General features: G+C 50.2%; 3 protein-coding genes across 3 annotated transcripts; 2 read left to right on the top strand and 1 right to left on the bottom strand.

Annotated features, from left to right (window-relative positions):
- Nucleotides 1-2,475: 2,475 nt before the first annotated feature.
- Nucleotides 2,476-4,736, top strand: atg5 (autophagy protein 5). The gene is made up of 4 exons (XM_046082447.1): nt 2,476-2,669; nt 2,724-2,874; nt 2,934-3,363; nt 3,449-4,736. Exons 2-4 carry the CDS (start codon nt 2,755-2,757, stop codon nt 3,850-3,852), a joined length of 954 nt encoding a protein of 317 aa, XP_045938404.1. The 5' UTR covers nt 2,476-2,669; nt 2,724-2,754; the 3' UTR covers nt 3,853-4,736.
- A 2,891-nt stretch (nt 4,737-7,627) lies between these two features.
- On the bottom strand, nt 7,628-9,680 carry UME6_1 (DNA-binding transcriptional regulator ume6; the record flags this gene model as incomplete). Its single annotated transcript, XM_046082446.1, has 2 exons — nt 7,628-9,540; nt 9,617-9,680. 2 exons carry the CDS (start codon nt 9,678-9,680, stop codon nt 7,628-7,630), a joined length of 1,977 nt encoding a protein of 658 aa, XP_045938403.1.
- Nucleotides 9,681-14,238: 4,558 nt separating this feature from the next.
- On the top strand, nt 14,239-16,711 carry LDX57_000800 (SAM and PH domain-containing protein; the record flags this gene model as incomplete). Its single annotated transcript, XM_046082445.1, has 2 exons — nt 14,239-14,376; nt 14,444-16,711. 2 exons carry the CDS (start codon nt 14,239-14,241, stop codon nt 16,709-16,711), a joined length of 2,406 nt encoding a protein of 801 aa, XP_045938402.1.
- Nucleotides 16,712-17,425: the final 714 nt, after the last annotated feature.

Genomic DNA, 17,425 nt, shown 5'->3' with positions numbered 1-17,425 from the left:
CCTGGAATCCGCAATCTTACGTCAAGCGCGAGGAACGAGGTTACGCCAGCTGCTGATGAGTACACCTCAACGGTATTGCCTAACATTGAGACGGCAAGCATCTTCCGTGCTGAGCCCTTGCAAAGATGTGTGCGTACCCTTTTCCGCGTTTTTCCTTTTTCTTTTTCAGTCTGGAACGTAGCCCAACCCTCCGTGCTAACTACATCGCACAAGGATCATCTCTCAGTTCAGGTAACGGTGTGTTACACAAGGCTCATGCATCCTAGGCCAAGATGTTCGTTTTCCTCGTATTCTCCTCTGTGCCTCTCAAGGCCGAGAACCATGTGGGAGAAGCTATGACCAGGATCTATTTTAGGACACAGGCCAAACAGCGGAGCCACAAACTTGCTCATCGGCATCAATTCCCGGTCACTTTGATGGGAAACATTAGTAGGCTTGTGCTTCTGCATGGGCCAACCCGGTAGCATCCATGACTCGGTTTCAGATTATTGTTCCCTCGGAATGCAACGGCTTCTGCCCTACTGTGAGAGCTCGCCGCGCTTGTAAACACGACCGCCAAGGAGGCTGTTTACCCAAGTCCTTGAAATTTATGTGTCTCAGTGTTCGGCTTTTGGTTTCCTAATAACCCCCAGGGCAAGAAACAGAAAGTGTCCCTATCAGCCTATCAAATCACAATCGATGTCTCCGATGGGCCCGCCTTCGGAATGTCTTCTCACTTGGTTTCTAGGAGCAAATGACAGTACGAAGATCTATTTCCCAAATGAAATCAAAACACGGTCTGAGTTTATCGACCTAATTCTGGCCGAGGATAACGGGGAAAGGTCTTAGCAGCCTCCGGATATCTAATTTAAACTTGTGCAACCATGGCTGAGCCCAAACTGCAGTTAATGCAGCTTCGACGGAAGGCTCCGATTGGCTCTCCCGGGAGCAGGCCAGCTTTGCTTGCCCTAAAGTTGATCACGAAACAAATCAAATATTTTTGGGATTATTCCTTGACCCGTTGGCTTCCACGTATATGCACTGATTGGAATGGCCGTTTTGGGTCGAGGCTCGAACTGTAACCAGGAGATACAGATCACGGTTACTGAGAACAGTCATCGATTGGCTACCACGGCTTTTTGCCATTTTGTCCAAATTACAGGACCATGGGAAAGATTCCTACCAGTCAGCCAGATCCTCGCAGTGTCCTGCCGATGATCATGAGGTCGGTGTGAGTCTTTTTTCGTGAAACTTTTCCTTCAACCATTCTCGTGACAGGCATTGGAGACTCAAACAATCATCTGACATTGGATGATGTCCTTACACTTGTCTCTTACTCTTTCGCTATTTTTTGTTTCTCCGCTTTAGGTATTCAATCGACAGGCAGCCAAGGACCCTTCCTAAAATTTGCTGACAGTTGACTTCAAAAGTACGCTCGCCGGTGAACGTTGCTCTTCACGTCGTGATATGATTCTGTGTAACCTTATCTGTTCGATCTGATGACGAATGACTTCGCGTTGCAATCCCTTGTGGGTCGGGCATGTGGCCTTTTCGGGACATGCTTGACGGGCTTCCTATTGATAGAGGTCGAGATCTCATCGTTCACAGAAGCTCGTCGCAGCACGCCAATGCACAGTGTTCCAATGACAGCACCTCCATGCATGCTCCAGTACTCAACTCAGAGGCATATGTGAGCCACTAAAGCAAGGCGCAAGGACATGAGCATGTATTGGGGCGCGGGGGGGCGTTTTTGAGTGGAGCATCGGCCCATCTATACCCACACCTGACCAGGCAAACCTCAAGGCAACCAGGCTTCGTCCAGTGGCTATCATGGAATTGGGCAACCATGTACGTCTAGCGTTTGGGATTATCATGAATCAAACAGGCATGACGTCGGACAGTGGGTCTTGGTCAGTGTGGCTACTGACAGAATGATTAACGTCGTCTATGCCGGTGAAGAAGTCTACCGATGCGCCGGCTGTTCATTCCTGGCCTGAATGACGCAATGCTCATGCTAAAGCCATGACAGATGACCTTTCTAAGGCGAGCAGATGAATCAGCTGAAATGAAGATAGTGTGATCAATATTCACTTTTCCTGGACAGATTCCTTCTGGGTCTGACTTCTCTCTCATGTAGCCCTGCTATCTATTTATAGTGGAGCATACTGGGCCTTCGTCGACGGTGTGTAGGCAACACTCGTGAATGGATGACAGTAAGTAGAGAGAGTAATTCCAACTGCTGAAGACTAGAAATATGCATTTGGACGTATTATTCTGGTAACTCCATTATCTCCTACGGAAGTCAATCGATTCTTTCCTGTGGATGCCTACAATGGCGGCGATAAAAGCGGCGACCCGTTTATGCCTCAGGTATCAATACACCGGCTCACGTGGACGCTGTTCCATTTCAGGCAATCCCCATCAACATCCATTCGATGCATGTCTCCTGCATCTCTCCCCCTCCTTGTCTTTCCGGCCACGCGCACAGTCTTTTGGCCTCATACTTACACCCTGTAAACAGATTGAATATATGAGATTTCCTGTCCCGCCGAAACGCCCCATGAGCTTGTAGAGGAAGCGCCCTCTGATCATGCTGCCGAGGGGTAGCGCCGTTGTCTCCAACTCCCGCTTGCATTTGTAGTTCCACGACGATCATCGCTTTGAATTGCTTGAAAACACTGTCACTCATAGTATGCTATCATCCTGGAAATCTAGGCTCAGCGAGCCCGGCTAACAAGTCACAGTCGAGATCCCTCGGCGTCAATCACACACGTCATGGAGAACTCAGCCACTCTAAATGACATTCAAAAAGCCGTCTGGGACGGCAGGCTGCCGTTACAAATAACCCTGGCCCCAGACGAGAGTCGTACATATGACCAGACAGACCCATATCTCGTATCTCTTCTCAGTCCCCACTCTATTGTGCCAAGCTAGACGACTAACCTGATCATCAGATCTCTTATCCACGCATCTCATATTTGAATTTCTTACTGCCGAGATTGAAAGCCTTCTTTTCGAGCTCTTTGATAGAGTCCAACGTTGAACATCACGTAGGGTGGCTCTCGTTTGAAGGCGTCCCACTCAAGTGGCATCTCCCTGCCGGCTTGCTGTATGACCTGTACGCGGGAGCGGATCCGGCGTCTCGGGGGAGTAGATCCGATGACGTGGATTCGAACGACGAATATCTTCCTTGGAGGCTGGTGGTGCATTTCACTGCATGGCCGAGCGGGGAGCTCGTCAAATTAGATGGCAGCGGAGGTGTCATGCACGATGCGTTTATCAACAGCGTCAAGGAGGCGGATTTCCTGCGTAACGGGAACGCCAAGGGCATCATGAGTCTTTCGAAGGAGGATTCTTCGGGCTTGTGGGATTCTGTTCAGGACGGTATGTTCATTTCATCTCTTTTCCGTTTCATTCTCAGACGCAAATGTGAGAATGATGGTCAGAAGAAACTAACAAGATCGACAAGTGAACCTGTCCTCTTTCCAACGCATCTCCAGCATTCTTCTCCCCCCTCCCTCTCAACCTTTCCGCAACATCCCCATTCGACTCTTCCTCCCGCTTCCCCCGGACTCAAGCTCCCCCTCGTTGAAAGTCGTCCAGTCGCTCGTGCCTCCTACTCTCCCGGCCGGCAGCGTAGCGGCCAGCCAAGCGACTCTCTCCCGCGGTAGCCCGGCCCCACAGACCCAGACAGTAGGCACCGCGTTGAATTCTCTCCTTCCGCATCTTTTCCCCAGTCGCAGGACCCCTGTGCTCGCGAAACCGGTACTGCATGGCGCAGCGGTGCCTATGTCTACGCCCGTTGAGGAGTTAGTGAGGAGTTCGATGTACGCGGATGGATGGCTCTATATTGTGATTCGGATGATGGGATGATTGGCCTGGTATAGCTACTACGTAACTGTCTGTCTGCATGTAGCGGTTTCACTTTTACTCTTGGGGAGTTGCATCTTGAGAATGATTCTGGTTTATACGATTGGTAGCATGGTATATACAGGATATGTCAACGCTCCACTTCTGTGGATTGTTTATACCAGAATTATCAGAAATTCAATTAGACATTGGACATAATTTGCAAGTACATGGGTATCATGGCCGATTCGATCTTCCAATTGCGGCGACTTGAACGCTTCCTGATCTTTTAAAGGTACCAACAACTCGGCCAACTCAGACATAGGTTGACCTCTTTTAATAACACATAGAACAAACCGCCAATTCGGCCTGCACTGTCATCTTGATATTTGCGTAAAGCCCAAATTCCAAGTCCACTTCCTCAACTTTCTCTTTCTAACATTTGTCCACGGCGACTAGAAGCTGGTCACAATCACCTAAACTAGGGAAGTCGGCGACGACCTCGACCACATGCATGACAAAGGGGACTTGCGCACTGATCGCTTGGAGACTGCCATAGGACGTCGAGCAGGCAGCGAAGACAGCTAGTCACGTATTCATTGAGCAGGCAACAACCTTGGGGTATGGCCTACTTTGTTGGCGATTAATTCTCCCCAGTTCTGTTTCTTCCTGGGCTCAAATGTCCGGAATGTTTTGGCCTCACTTGTAGGAGGTACACTGTTCGAAAGGAAGACACTTGCGAGTAAGCGTGTCCACTTCACGCACGGCGTATTCATTCTCGGTCATGAAGGTAAACTATATCTCAATTGCTGATAATCGCCTCTAGGAAAGTCTGGAGACACATTATAGCCGTGCACTTTAGGTTTCTGCGGAACAACGCTCCAAATGGCAGAGTTGATGCCCTCCAACAGTTATTTAGGGTTCCCCGGTCCCTCCATGTTGACTGCCCCATATATAACAGGGAATTCCGAGCCCACACCCATGGGTCGGCTTACTTTGGGCCTCTAGATTTCGCCTATTTGAATTGAGTCCTGGGGTTTTGTAACAAGCCAAATTCAGAGAGATCGGTTTAGTTATTGCGCATGGTGGATGATTAGAAGCACAAATTATAAACCCGCTTGGTCCTCTAGTTCATCATTTACCATCTCTTGGGTATGATCAGGACATGAACTTTTGGGAACCAGTCGGCTGCGGTTTTCAAGGTTGGCAAAACTGGTGACTTGGCTGATTACCTATGGCTCTGTTCCATCACTAGTTCAGATTGACACGTTGGTGATGGCTGCATTCTGGATGATATCTTCATCCTGCTCATTATTGAATCGGTCTAGACTTATTCAAGCCTTTGTGCCAAATGTTGAAGTTGTCACTAGACCTTCTTTTACTCTTTCGTGAACTGTTTAACCTTTTGTTCGTATCGGTATTTTCATCACGAATGTCTTTCAATGGACAACACCATGCCGAGTTGGTTCATAAATCAATCTCATGAAGTTGGCTCATAGTCGTCATTTGGAAGTATCGGACGTTTTGCGCACATGTCCCCGCATGATTTAGTTGTAGCTAACGCCACACTCAGTGAAGATGACTGAGTAGCCTTCTTCTACATAATGGAGGTAGCTTCAGCAACACGTGCCATCTGCGCAGTGCTTACCAGTGCTGACAAGGTCAAGGGTATGATGGCCCATTTGGCCATGACCACGGGGCCAGTTTACTCATGCAAAGACATGATGATTGTGCAATCATGAGTTGGGCTACCTGTAGATCAGACAAGCAGATATTCCAAGCCTGGTAGACCCTGACCCCGAAGGTACATTATCGATATCCTACTATCTCTTGATATCATCGAGCTTCCTGGCAGTTATCCCATAACATGGTTAGCATGCCATGCTCGTATAAATAAGCAGAAAGATCAATATGACCGGAGAGACATATTGTTTGGTTGGACCGTTGTATGGAGAGCTCAGATCTGCTCGTATGTATTCTATTCATGATACTTCATAGAACAATAATCCAATCAGCCCAACGGTCGTTAAGCAAGACTTTCAAGTGGTGGATCGCCTTTTCTTTCGGCAGAGAATAAAAGCTTATTCAACCTGTAGCTAGCAGTTACTTGACGCCGTGGGTCGGAAATCCACTGAGAGCCGACTCTTTTTGCAGGCGGCCATCAAGCAGAAAGCCATCCGTACAAACGTTGATGTCGACGTGGTACAGGCTTGTTTGTCACCCACGTCTTCCGGCTGCGGTTCGGATAGAACCTGAGGTAGGTTTGATAGAGCTTGATACTGGGGGTATCTCTCTCAGTAGCGACACCCGGCGTGTTCAAGCTGTGCTTGGATGTCTTCGTTGCATATGCAACCCGCGACAGTCGCCCGGAAACCTTCAGCCAGCTCAGTTTGGCATAACGCACTTCCTCGCACTTTTTGATGTTTTTAGAGGCTTGTTCAATTCCGAACCTACTCGATAAACGTCTATGCCGTCGTCAACGGTACTAAACCCCGCTAGAAGCCGGATAGAGCTCGTTTGAGGTCGGTTTGGCGTAGAAATGTAGTAGATTGTGGGATCTCTCCAGCCTTGTTGATAGAGCGACCCTAGTGTACGCCCGCAGAGTTTTGAACACGACGACTGGATCTTTTCCCGGACGTTTTGAGTTTATTGCTTTTGAGGTCGTAGGTCATGCCTACCTCCGGGGGCGGAGGCACGGTAAGCTTTTTGTCCTGAGATTTAGTGTTCAATGATGAGACGATTGGGAATACAGCATTGGATAAAGATATCGATGATCTATAGTTATAGAGGATATGATTCTGATAAGTGAGCTTCTGTATTACTATATGATGCAGGAAGGTGTTGGGGAGAAAAGAGATGATGACGGAATGGGCTGGGGTCAGTTAAATATCCCGTGAGGGGAAGTGTGAATATCCACAAGACCTTCATTCATCCAGGACTACTTCACTATACAAGAACAAAAATGGAAAGAAAGCTGCAACCGATTAACTCTCGCTTTTTATCTTTCTATAATTTTGACATTTGTTGGATCAAATATTAGATACGCGTAGAAAGTAGTGAATTATCGTCCAAGGTTAAGTATGGCTATAACAAACATACAATCCTCTCGTCAAGGTAGATCGCTTGGCTCTCCTGTCCTTGGGAGTAGAAAGTGAAAGCAGAAAGGAAAAGATCAAAATAGAAAACTAATTTGCATAAAACAATATAAACAATACTCGAGGTCAATATAAACATGTAAGCATATAAACAAGCTAACAAAAACAGAAAGCCAACGTCACTTAATAAACAAACCATTGAAAAGCAACACAATAAGATAATAAATACCACTTCCGAGAGGTGCTCTGTTAGCGAGTGACTTGCCAATTGATGCCCTTCCATGTAGTAGTAATCCATGGGCGCGATGGATCTCATTGGAAGGACAAGCAAGCGAGAAAGGATAAAAAAAAGGAGAAACATAACCAAAAAAAAAAATAAAAATAAAAATAAAAAAATAAAAAAATAAAAAAATAACAAAGAAGGAGAGACTGGCCAAAGGCTAAAAGATAGCAGGAGAGCAGAAAATCAAGACAAAAAACACAAGCAGGTAAAAGACAAGAATTATCAGCCTAATTCTCCTAAACGCCCGTCCAATTGCGCCAAAAGTGATCACTCGTTAGACTGTGCATATCTGCATCATCACTGCGGCATGGTCAGTGACTGCTCCTCCAATGAGAAAAATCTCGCAAAAGTTGGGAAAGCAGCAGGTGACATACGGGTTCTGACGATCTCCCTTGTATTTCGTTGTTGGTTTGGAGAGAATCTAGATCAGCAGGTAATGCCATTCGTTGGCGTTCATAACATCCCTCCAATGGACGAGTTCCTTTTTGTTGGGCTCTTCCATTGTGCCCATATATGGCATGTGGTCGGGAGGCAGGGCCGTGCCCTGGTTTAAGCCGGGGGAAGGCAAGTACATGCCTGACTCGGGGAAAGTTTGCGGCATTGGACTGATGCTTGGTAGCTGAGGCTGGTTGAAGTCTGGAGAGGGCAAATACATGCTCGGTAGAGGGTATGCCGACTGATTTGCGCTGATAACCTCTGGCTGCATTTGATTGAAGTTAGGAGGAGGCAGATATGTGCCCGAGCTTGGAAAGGTCGCTGCGCTCGCGCTGGTTGCCTCTGGCTGGATCGGGATGAATCCCGGAGCAGGCAGATGTACGCCGGGATCGTGGAAGCCCGGCAATGTAATCGGCGCCTCTGATAGCCTCCAAACCTCTTGAACAATCCGATACATCCGACCAAAGCTTCCAGATGCACGGGCGGGGCCTAGAGCTATTGATCGCTGGGCTAGAATATCCCGGAAAGCGCAGTTGGGGGTTGAGTGCACACCCGTCATAAAGAGTGGCCAGGCAAGTGAGCGATCGAAGCCAAAAGGGCCCGTCGGGATAAATCGTAGAGTCTCAGCCACGATTGTCACCAGACTGGTGATTTCTGGCTGAGTGTGATCGAACCCAGGCTCCAGGCTGTAGAGATAGATTCGAGCTGCCACGCGGAACATGGTGGTAATATTCTTTGTTAAGATGTCCCAATCAATGACCCCAGTAGCGGAGCATGGGTTCCGCAGCGTTTTGTCCTCTGGCTCGGCATGGTCAATTTGCGCTCTCAGTGCGCCAATGTGATGGCGCATGTCCCAGCGTCTGAGGCTGTCCCGCTTTTTCAAGCCTTCCAAGCAGGCGATTTCCGAAATCAAGAACATGACGCGATCCTCGCATCCCATCAACTCCTGCAGGCCGATCGCCGTGCCGTTGATGTGTCTGTCGCGGAATTCATGAGCTAACTGGGGCGATTGGCCCAGCATCGTGCCGCCCAGAATGTCAATCCACGAGGCAAGCGTGATGCTGAGAGGAGGGAACGAGCGGGGGAGGTATTCCGTCAATTTCAGCTTCTGGACTAGGCTCGAAATTGACCTGAGATGCTCGAACCAGGGAATGTCTGGCAGGTAGTCGTCCGTCTCACCGACAGAGCAGTAGAGAATTATCATCCCCAAAATGGTATCCAGGACTTTGGCATGGCCATTATCCATGTGCATGAGCGTGGAAAGCTCGGCAACCGCTCGGTAACGGTGCTGCAGTATGTCTCTATCAACTGCGGCGGGGTCAACATTCAGGGTGGTCTTGACATGAAGAGCCGAAACACTAAGACAGGTGAAGAAGTAGGCCCGATTTGTTTCCAGCTTGTTTAGAAGCTCGGGTGCGCGACTAGGACCCTCTCGATGGACGTCAATGATCGGAAAAATTGTGGGCAGGACAAAATCGACAAAGTGATACAGGAGCGGCTGGTCCTGCGGATCCACATCCATCTTGTCCTCCAAGTAGCAAGACAATGGCTTGTTGTTGAGTACCAACTGCCCAACGTTCCCTTCTTTGTTGAAGCGGGGTTGGCCAAAGCTGCCTTGAAGTCCGTCGTCGACCGAAAGAGCCGGAGCGGGGACGTACAGTCTCGGCGGCTGCAGGGCGCTAATTGCTGGACCATGAGAGGACTCCGGCCAAGTAGGGGCAGGCGGGATGGGCGTCGTGAACTGCGGCGCTCCAGGAGCCAAGGTGGATGGCGACAGAGTCGAAGGGTAAGGAACGAAAGGGTTTGGGAACGGATTGTCGTAGGCCGGAGGTTGACTGAAATCAATCTGGGTGGTGACGGGAGGAGGTTGCCGTGGATGGGCCGCCCGTCTTATGCTCTCTGATGCGCTAGTGTTAGGGAGAAAAGGCGACAAAAAGTGATCGATCACCCCCGGGCTACCACCGAGACTACTAACCTTCAAGGTTTCGCCGCCTTTCTATCGATTTCGTCTCTCGAATCTTTTCCTTGACGCGGTCCATTTCAACGAGCCTTTGGGTCTGGTTTAACCACCAATCCGGGCGCCTCCACTCGCAGTCTAGATTGAGATTACTGCAAGCCCCACATTTGGGGTGAGTCTCATCACATTTCTTTCTTCGCAGGCGGCAAGTCCAGCACCCTACACAATTGGGTGCGTTAGAAACCAGGGGGTCCATGAGGTCATAGCGCAGTGGGCATGGGATGAGTGCAGAACCGTCAAGCGAAACTAACCGTTACGAGAACGCCGATATGCTTGAACATCTCCCTCTCGTTCATTAAGCAATCCATTGATGTTTGAAGTCAGTCGCGGAATAGGAACCCTCGGGTTAGGCATAGTGAATAGATTGCGCTTGGCTTTCAACGGAGAAGCGACGAAGAAGACAAGATGAAGTGCCCTTGAGGTAGATACCGACGGTATATGGACTAGTCAATGCAAAGGAAGATTGTCTGGCGATTATGTTGGCTTATCCTCAGACTCAAGCACATGCAGATGATGGGAAAAGACGAGACAGCTGAGGTTGCGATTGAACGACCTGGTGCCGACCATGATGGCTTAATATCTCTGGAGATGAAGTCTTTTAAATGCAATTCCGATCATCTATCAGAGTTGGATGCTTCTATTTTTTGCTCCCATGCATCTATGCACATCGAACCAACGTGCGAACCGCTGGCCGGGGAAGATCTGAGGCACACGGCGAATGACAGGCGACTAGGAACTAAATTTGGGAACATTGACCAGCGGGTGCCTGGGGCCGATCGCGTCAGGTTAAGAGCCGGGGTTCGTGCCAGGGTCCCCTGTCAGGGTCTGCACCTAGTCCTTTGGCGCGGCGGTTGTCGTCTTGCCGCCGGGCTATTTTATCCACGCTTCTGGGCGCAGGACCGAGACGGTCCTCTTTGAAAACTGGACCGCATCCGGGACAGCTCGAATCTCGACGTTCAGCAGTAGATCCTCCAATTTCTCCGGTCATTTTCCGACATCGGCATCCCACACGGTCTTCCATCGAAAGGCAGAAAGGCCTTCATTGCAAGCGCGGTGCCGACACTTAGAGCGGGCGCCAATGCACGGTACACCAGTTAATTGCCCAAAATAAATGAGGAGATCCATGTCCGGCTCCTAATGATTGGACGTCGATTGCTCTCAATTGCTTCGAGATGGGAGTCGGGCGACAGTTGAAACGACGTTTAAGAGCGGAGGATGTGAAAGCAAAGCGGGAGGTGCATGCCAAGCTTCTTCTCCCGGAGATCCATTGGCCTGCGATAAAAGCCATCGGCTTTAGTGGGGGCGCTAAAGGCTCACGGTCGCCCAACCAGAGACTGCCGTCGGGGTCGGCGCGTGCAGAATCAAGGAACTTGACGGGCTTTGCGAGAATCTGATTGATCCGGTTATCTCCCCCACATCCTTAATTAGCAACTCTTAACCGCCAATTCGATACAAATAGATGCTTAATTGCTGATTAGAGCGCTAACCTGCGCGTTAATTGAGGCCATAGGGCCATTTTGCTCGTTCATGTAGTTCTTGACGCCCTTAACTTAGTCCCGTCTTCCAGCGCTTTGCTAATAATAACGGGCGCTGGCTTTTCGAGCTAATTTCCTGCATAGGATGCGAGATACCCTTAAGGCCTGTCCGGATCACAGGAACCCTGCTGTCAGCTCCTACGCGCAGAGACGTAATTAGCAACGCTTTCTGCATGAAATGACCCTAAACCTATGGCAGGGTGATTAGTGAGAACATTTGGTTTTTTTAGCTCCGACAGTGAAGCCCATGTCAGATCATCTGAGAAGAGAGGGGTAGAGCCCCTACTGACTGCTATTTTCGATTTCCTGTTCAGCCGCTGCCACCCACAGACCAATCCGCACTTCTCGAATGTCCAACGGAAACCAAACTACCGGATCTCACCGTGCGAGATATTCCAATCCCTTGGGTACGCGCCAGCATTGATCCCTCCCAGCTGATTCCGGGTGGTGATTCTGCCCGCAAGAGCACTCACCTGCTCCCTAGCTTGGGCGATTAGCCGTGATATCTTGTACATACGCTCTATTAGAGCGCAGCCATCAGCTTGCCGCAGTTTTTAATATGTCCAGAAACAGACATCGCCGCACTCGTAGGCCGGTGTCAATGCGCCATCTACCCTGTGTTGTGGTGGTGTGAGGTGCCCGCTACGACTTGGGTTAGATTAGTAGATCAGTTGGTGATTCTATATCGACCCTATGCTTATTGGATGGCTGAGGCTCAGACGCTTTGAGAGAGGGCGCTCTCCAAATGATTCACGCTCTTAGAAAGCTCTAAGAAAGCGCTAGAACACCACGCGATGTTGATTGTTGGGTCATGTGGAGCGTGGATTCCATACCGCAGGGCACGGTCCAGATAGCGATATACTCACTTGCTCCACAGTGACACAATCACGGAGATATGTTCCCCCAAATCATCCTCTACATTACAGCCCTGCCATGCTTTCAGTCCGCTCCCCTTGGGATGGCGGCCCACGTGAACTCTCCATTTACCGCAAGATTACAAATTAGTTTGTTGCACAGTTAAAATGTAGGATTAAACCCTCTTGGGGTAGTCAAAAGAGAAAGATAAATTAGACAGAGCCCAAATGAAACTGATATACGCGATTTCAAATTGTATTAACAAGGTCTGCTTGGTTAGTGACAGAGTCCAGTGGGTCAAGGGAATCAAGCGAGAAGAGCAAGACGGCTGCCGAGGTAAAGAAGGGGCCACCTCCAGAATGCCGTACTTCTTTCCGCAGACACCACGAGAAATGGTGGGAAGAGTGTCTAGTAGAGGAATCAAAGCTACCAAACAAACTGACGAAGTATTCAAATGAGGAGGGGAAACAGCAACATATGAGTACACCGAAGGAATGGCAGATTGGCGAGATAAATCTGGGATCTGGGAGATTGAAATAACGGTCAGCGATGGCACCTGCATGGACGACTATCACTTCGGTGTTCTTTGCAGCTTTCACTGCATTTTACATGTGCGTGCAGGTTGCAGGAAGAATGCCGCGTGTTCGAATCAAGTCATACCGGAGAAAGTCCTAATTTCCCAACCAAACGTTGCTTGGTCTGGACACGCGGTTCATTGGTAACGAAAGAAAGTCGGTCATTAGAACATCAAGTGGTTGGACAGCAGGCGTCGAAACCCGTACAGACTAAGCACCCTGGTAGTTGGTAGATGCACTTGGCAGTAGTGTGATGTAGAGATAAGTAATGCTATGTGGGTATAGACCATGATCTGATAAGAGCCATGTGCCGAGGAGAGGATTGTAGGGAGCAATTGCTTAAATCTAGTAGAACAAAAGGGTATAGAAGATCAAAACATACAATTATCATATTGAATCAAGGGGAGGGGGCCCGGTGCGAGATATAATCACGGTGGGAGAGAAGTTCGACCTTAGCGACTAGCGAGTTGGGGGATGTGACGGTGAACGAGGGGACGGGATAGATGCGGTGATAGAGCCATGGTGCATACCAGCCATGAGGGGTAAACTCGTCACAGCAATGAGGTTACTATTTGCGGAACAATTAATCACTCACGAGAGGTAGCTAAAACAAGCTAATTCCCCTCTCCCAGTGGCTATTATTAACTTATCCCTCCAAGGGAGGTGATTAAGTCGAGGAAAGCTGCCTTAGCGCGAAGGGGACGGACCAACCGCCGGTGGCCATCGCCCTCCCCGAAGGGCCCAACCCGCCCGTCACAGCCAAAGCGGCACCGCGTTGGCCTCTCAGTGTGAGCCCCCGCCCTCCCCGACGTGCATCTGTTCGCCAGATAAATTTGGGACGCTGCAAACTGCACGGGATTGGCGCTGGGCACAGTTTCTCGGACCGCTGGACTACCCTTTTCACACTAGTCACCACCAAATCACCTCGCCGGACTCGATGCCCCCGACGCAACGACGACGGTCTATTCGCCGTTTCCCAGCGTCCCCCCCGCCTCATGCACCTGCAGCTTCAATCTGTCACATCCTTCCGAAACGACATCCATGACCATTTGGCGGTCGTCGAATGCTACCGGTCCTTTTGGCCGTGGCATGTTCTTTTTTTATACCTTCTCCCCCGTGCGGAGGTACTGTTGCCGCCGGACTGCTATATACTTATACGCGCCGCTCTTCCCCCCTCTCCTTCGTGTGCCGTTGCATTTAGATACCCAGTTAATTTCTCCCTACATTTCGGGTGTGAGGGTAATTTGTACCCGTCACTAATTCCTGTCTAACCCGACACCCTACATATCATTCCAGCCATTCCCAACCCTAAGCGCCCTCCCTCCAACACCTCGCCCTTGGGATTCCTAACTTTGGCTTCCTACTTCACCAAACCCCTCGAGTCCGGCCCAATCTAGAAGAAAAGTCCCAGACTCTTACATCAACTAACGCACCCTTCGAAGTCTGTTCTTGGCTGGCCCCAGAGAACTTTTGGCTTTCGAGCCTCGCAATCGATCCAACATGGTATGCACCAGTCCCCGGTTTCCTATAGGGCCAAGTGAGAAAACCAACACGCATACAGGCAGGCAGCAACGGTTATCAGACATCCTTCCATTCGCTTCAAGCTCGGGAGAAAATGACCTACCTTTCGACCCCCTCGTCCCACCTGGGGCCGCAATCCGTATCCGACACTACAGAGATCCTAGACACCGATTTCGACTCGGATTCCCTGGATGATTACTCCGACGAGTCCCATTCCAGAAGCATTCGCTCGGTTGGTGTCCTTCCCCGCGTTACGGTCATTCCGTTGTGTCAATAACTTTGCTAACACAAGTCTACAGTCCACAGACAGCGTAACTACAGCATCTACGCCGGACGACATCAAGACGCCAGACTCCACCGGTCTCACGGCATTCCACTTCCACATTGACGAGAGCCCTGTCAAAGGCCCAGTGGGCCCGCACCTTTTCAGAATGTCCGGAGACTCTCTGGAGACCCAAGAGGCCCTGGGAATTGACCTAATGGTCCCCGATACGCCCATTGGCGCTCCGACCCCAATTTACTCTTCCGCTTCCGATTTGGAGCCCGAGAGACTAGATACCCCCGTTCCCGACAATGTCTCGACGCAAAAGCAGCGGCCAGCATCTAGCTCACGGTCAGCTACTAAGCCGCTCTCGAATCCTGTGGAGAGTGATGTTGCCAACTGGTCTCCTCGAGACGTTGTCGTGTGGATGCAAAAGCAAGGGCTCGATGAGTCCGTCGTTGAAAAGTTCTTCATCAACGATATCACGGGAGCCATCCTTCTCGAGCTCCAAGCCGAGGACCTCAAAGAGCTTGACATTGCTTCATTTGGCAAGCGTCATCGCGTCATGGGATGCATACGGCAACTTCGGGAAGCCCGGGACAACGCCTCCCTTTCAGATTGCTGTGACGGTCAGCCTATCCTAGACCCCACGTCACGCGAGGACACGGCAACTCCCAAAACTACCGCCGCCGACGTAGGTGTTGACTGCACAAGCCCCATTACAGACGAGGAAAAATCCAAGACCAAGTCTGGGCACCGCCGTCACCGCCGTCGCCACAAGCGTCGCAATGGTACTGACATTGTCCCCGAAGATTCGGTGTCTATTGTCGCCATTGAGCAACTGCTGCCTCGGCTTCACACATGCTCAAAGGGCGAGAGCTGCCGCAAATGGCAGAAACAGCAAGTCAAGCTAACTCGTCTGGCGAAGGACCTGCCGATTGAAGGTCTCGGTGGCTCTGTCATCGTTACTGGCGACCCCGGCAACGCTGCCACTGCACAGACTATTGCAAAGACGCCCAAGTCGGACGTGACGCCGTCCGTCATTGCATCGTCTGATGCCCTGGGAATCAATCAAGTTCAGATTTCCGATATTCCGCTATCTCAGGACAAGCTTGAGGGTGTCCAGCCTCGTGATCCGCAGGAGAACGTTCGCAACTTTCTCAACTTCCAGCGTCTTAGTAAACTTCAGCCGATAACCGATCCCGCTACACCTCCCAAGGAGCATTTCTCCTCTCCGAGTTCGGACTCTCCAGGGTCAGCCAAAGCGAATGCCACGCTATCGGAAAACCTCCGTACTCTTCCCAAGCTCCGGATCCCCAGCACTCACGGCTCGGATGCTGAATCCCTTCTATCTCCGGACTATAGTGCTCAGCGCACGATTACGCCGTCCATCTTGCGGAGACGACAGCCCTTCTCTCAGCCTTCCAAGTCCCCCAACCCCTATAGTGCCGTTCTATCACCCTCAGACTTTTACAGGGATGATCCTCACTACGGACAGAGCACGCCGTTATCTGAGATGGACGTTCCTCTCACAGCCATCCAGGTGGGACCCGTTGCCCGCATGTTCTCCCAATCGGTTCCACCGGACATGCGGTTCGGAGGAAGCCACAGCCATCAAATGGATGAGCCCATTTCCCGGCCTGCTTCCACCAAGGCTGAGAACTATCGCCACAACTCATCCATCATCACTGGACACAGAGTCCAGCGACTCGGACGGTTGGATGAGCGTACCCCACTGCCACCGATTGAGACCCCCGAGGACATGGACAGAACTCCTCGGGCTGCCCATTGCAAAAACAACCCCTTCAGCCCCGGGGGATCCCGTCTCAATGACGTGATTCACAGTGGCTGGATGAAAAAGCGGAAGAACAACCGCTTCCTGCGCCATGACTGGGAAGACCATCATTTTGCGCTTCGGGGCACCCAGCTCGCTATGTACACCGATGAAGAGGCATCCCAGTGCGACTCAAAAGCACTGGAGTACATCGATGTGGACGACTATGCGGTCGCCTGCTCCTCGCTTCCTTCCAACTCGAAGCTTACTGCTGCGTTCAAGAAGACGGTCTTGAAGCGTAACGGTAACAGCGAAGCGGAGGCGGCCTTTGCCTTCTCCCTCATCCCATCCCCTACCAACGGGAGCTTTGACCGGAAGAGCATCTTCTCCAACGGACCTAAGGCACATCACTTTGCCGTTAAGACCCGCGACGAGCGCATTGATTGGATGCGGGAGCTGATGCTCGCCAAAGCCTTGCGCCGGGGTCGGGAAAGCGGAGCATCCCTCAACATCAACGGAGCGGCCTTCTAAAGGGACCATGAGCTCTTTTACCGACTCCCCTCACTTTTCTCCATTTGTTGTTATACCCCCTTATGTTTTGTTCCTCATTTCCATCGTTTATGTGTCATATGTACACCGATGCATCATTCTTTGTTTATTTTGATCTGATTAAGATTTACGACATCACGAATCTTCTTGATACTTATGCATGGGGGACGTTGTGTTTTCGCTTTGTTCTTGTCTTTTTTTTTTTTTTCTTGAACGCCCCTATTCTTTATTTCCTTTGTTTTGAATGGGTTCTGCCCATTAGATATGATACATGTTCGGCGGGCTAGAGGCTCACGCCTCGCTCGCTGTTGACCATACATAATGTTTGTGATCTTCATGAGCTGGCTCTCATGGAAGTCTGTGAGCTCTACCGGAAAAGAGGGGAGATTGGGGCTGTGTACACCGGAGTATGTATGTATATGCATAGTTAGCTTGAACGACTCGTGTCCTTGAGGCGCGCTTATTGATGATTGTGGAATTCTCGTAAATTGTGTTGATAACTTTCTGGAAATGAAACCAAAGAGATAAGGAAAAGACAGAAAATTACTGTCACCAAACTAAGTGACCTTTCTAAATTAATCTCTTACTTTTTAGTCTGAAAAATGAAAAGCAAAGAATAGAGAGAGAGAAAATGCAACCAGTCCGAAACAGAAACCAACAACAGATGTGATGAGAATGGGCGCCACGCCGGCGACC

The sequence above is a fragment of the Aspergillus melleus genome (genome assembly GCF_016097325.1).
Source record: "Aspergillus melleus strain CBS 546.65 chromosome Unknown contig1, whole genome shotgun sequence".
NCBI classification, from domain to species: domain Eukaryota; kingdom Fungi; phylum Ascomycota; class Eurotiomycetes; order Eurotiales; family Aspergillaceae; genus Aspergillus; species Aspergillus melleus.
This window is presented reverse-complemented; position numbering and strand designations above follow the sequence as displayed.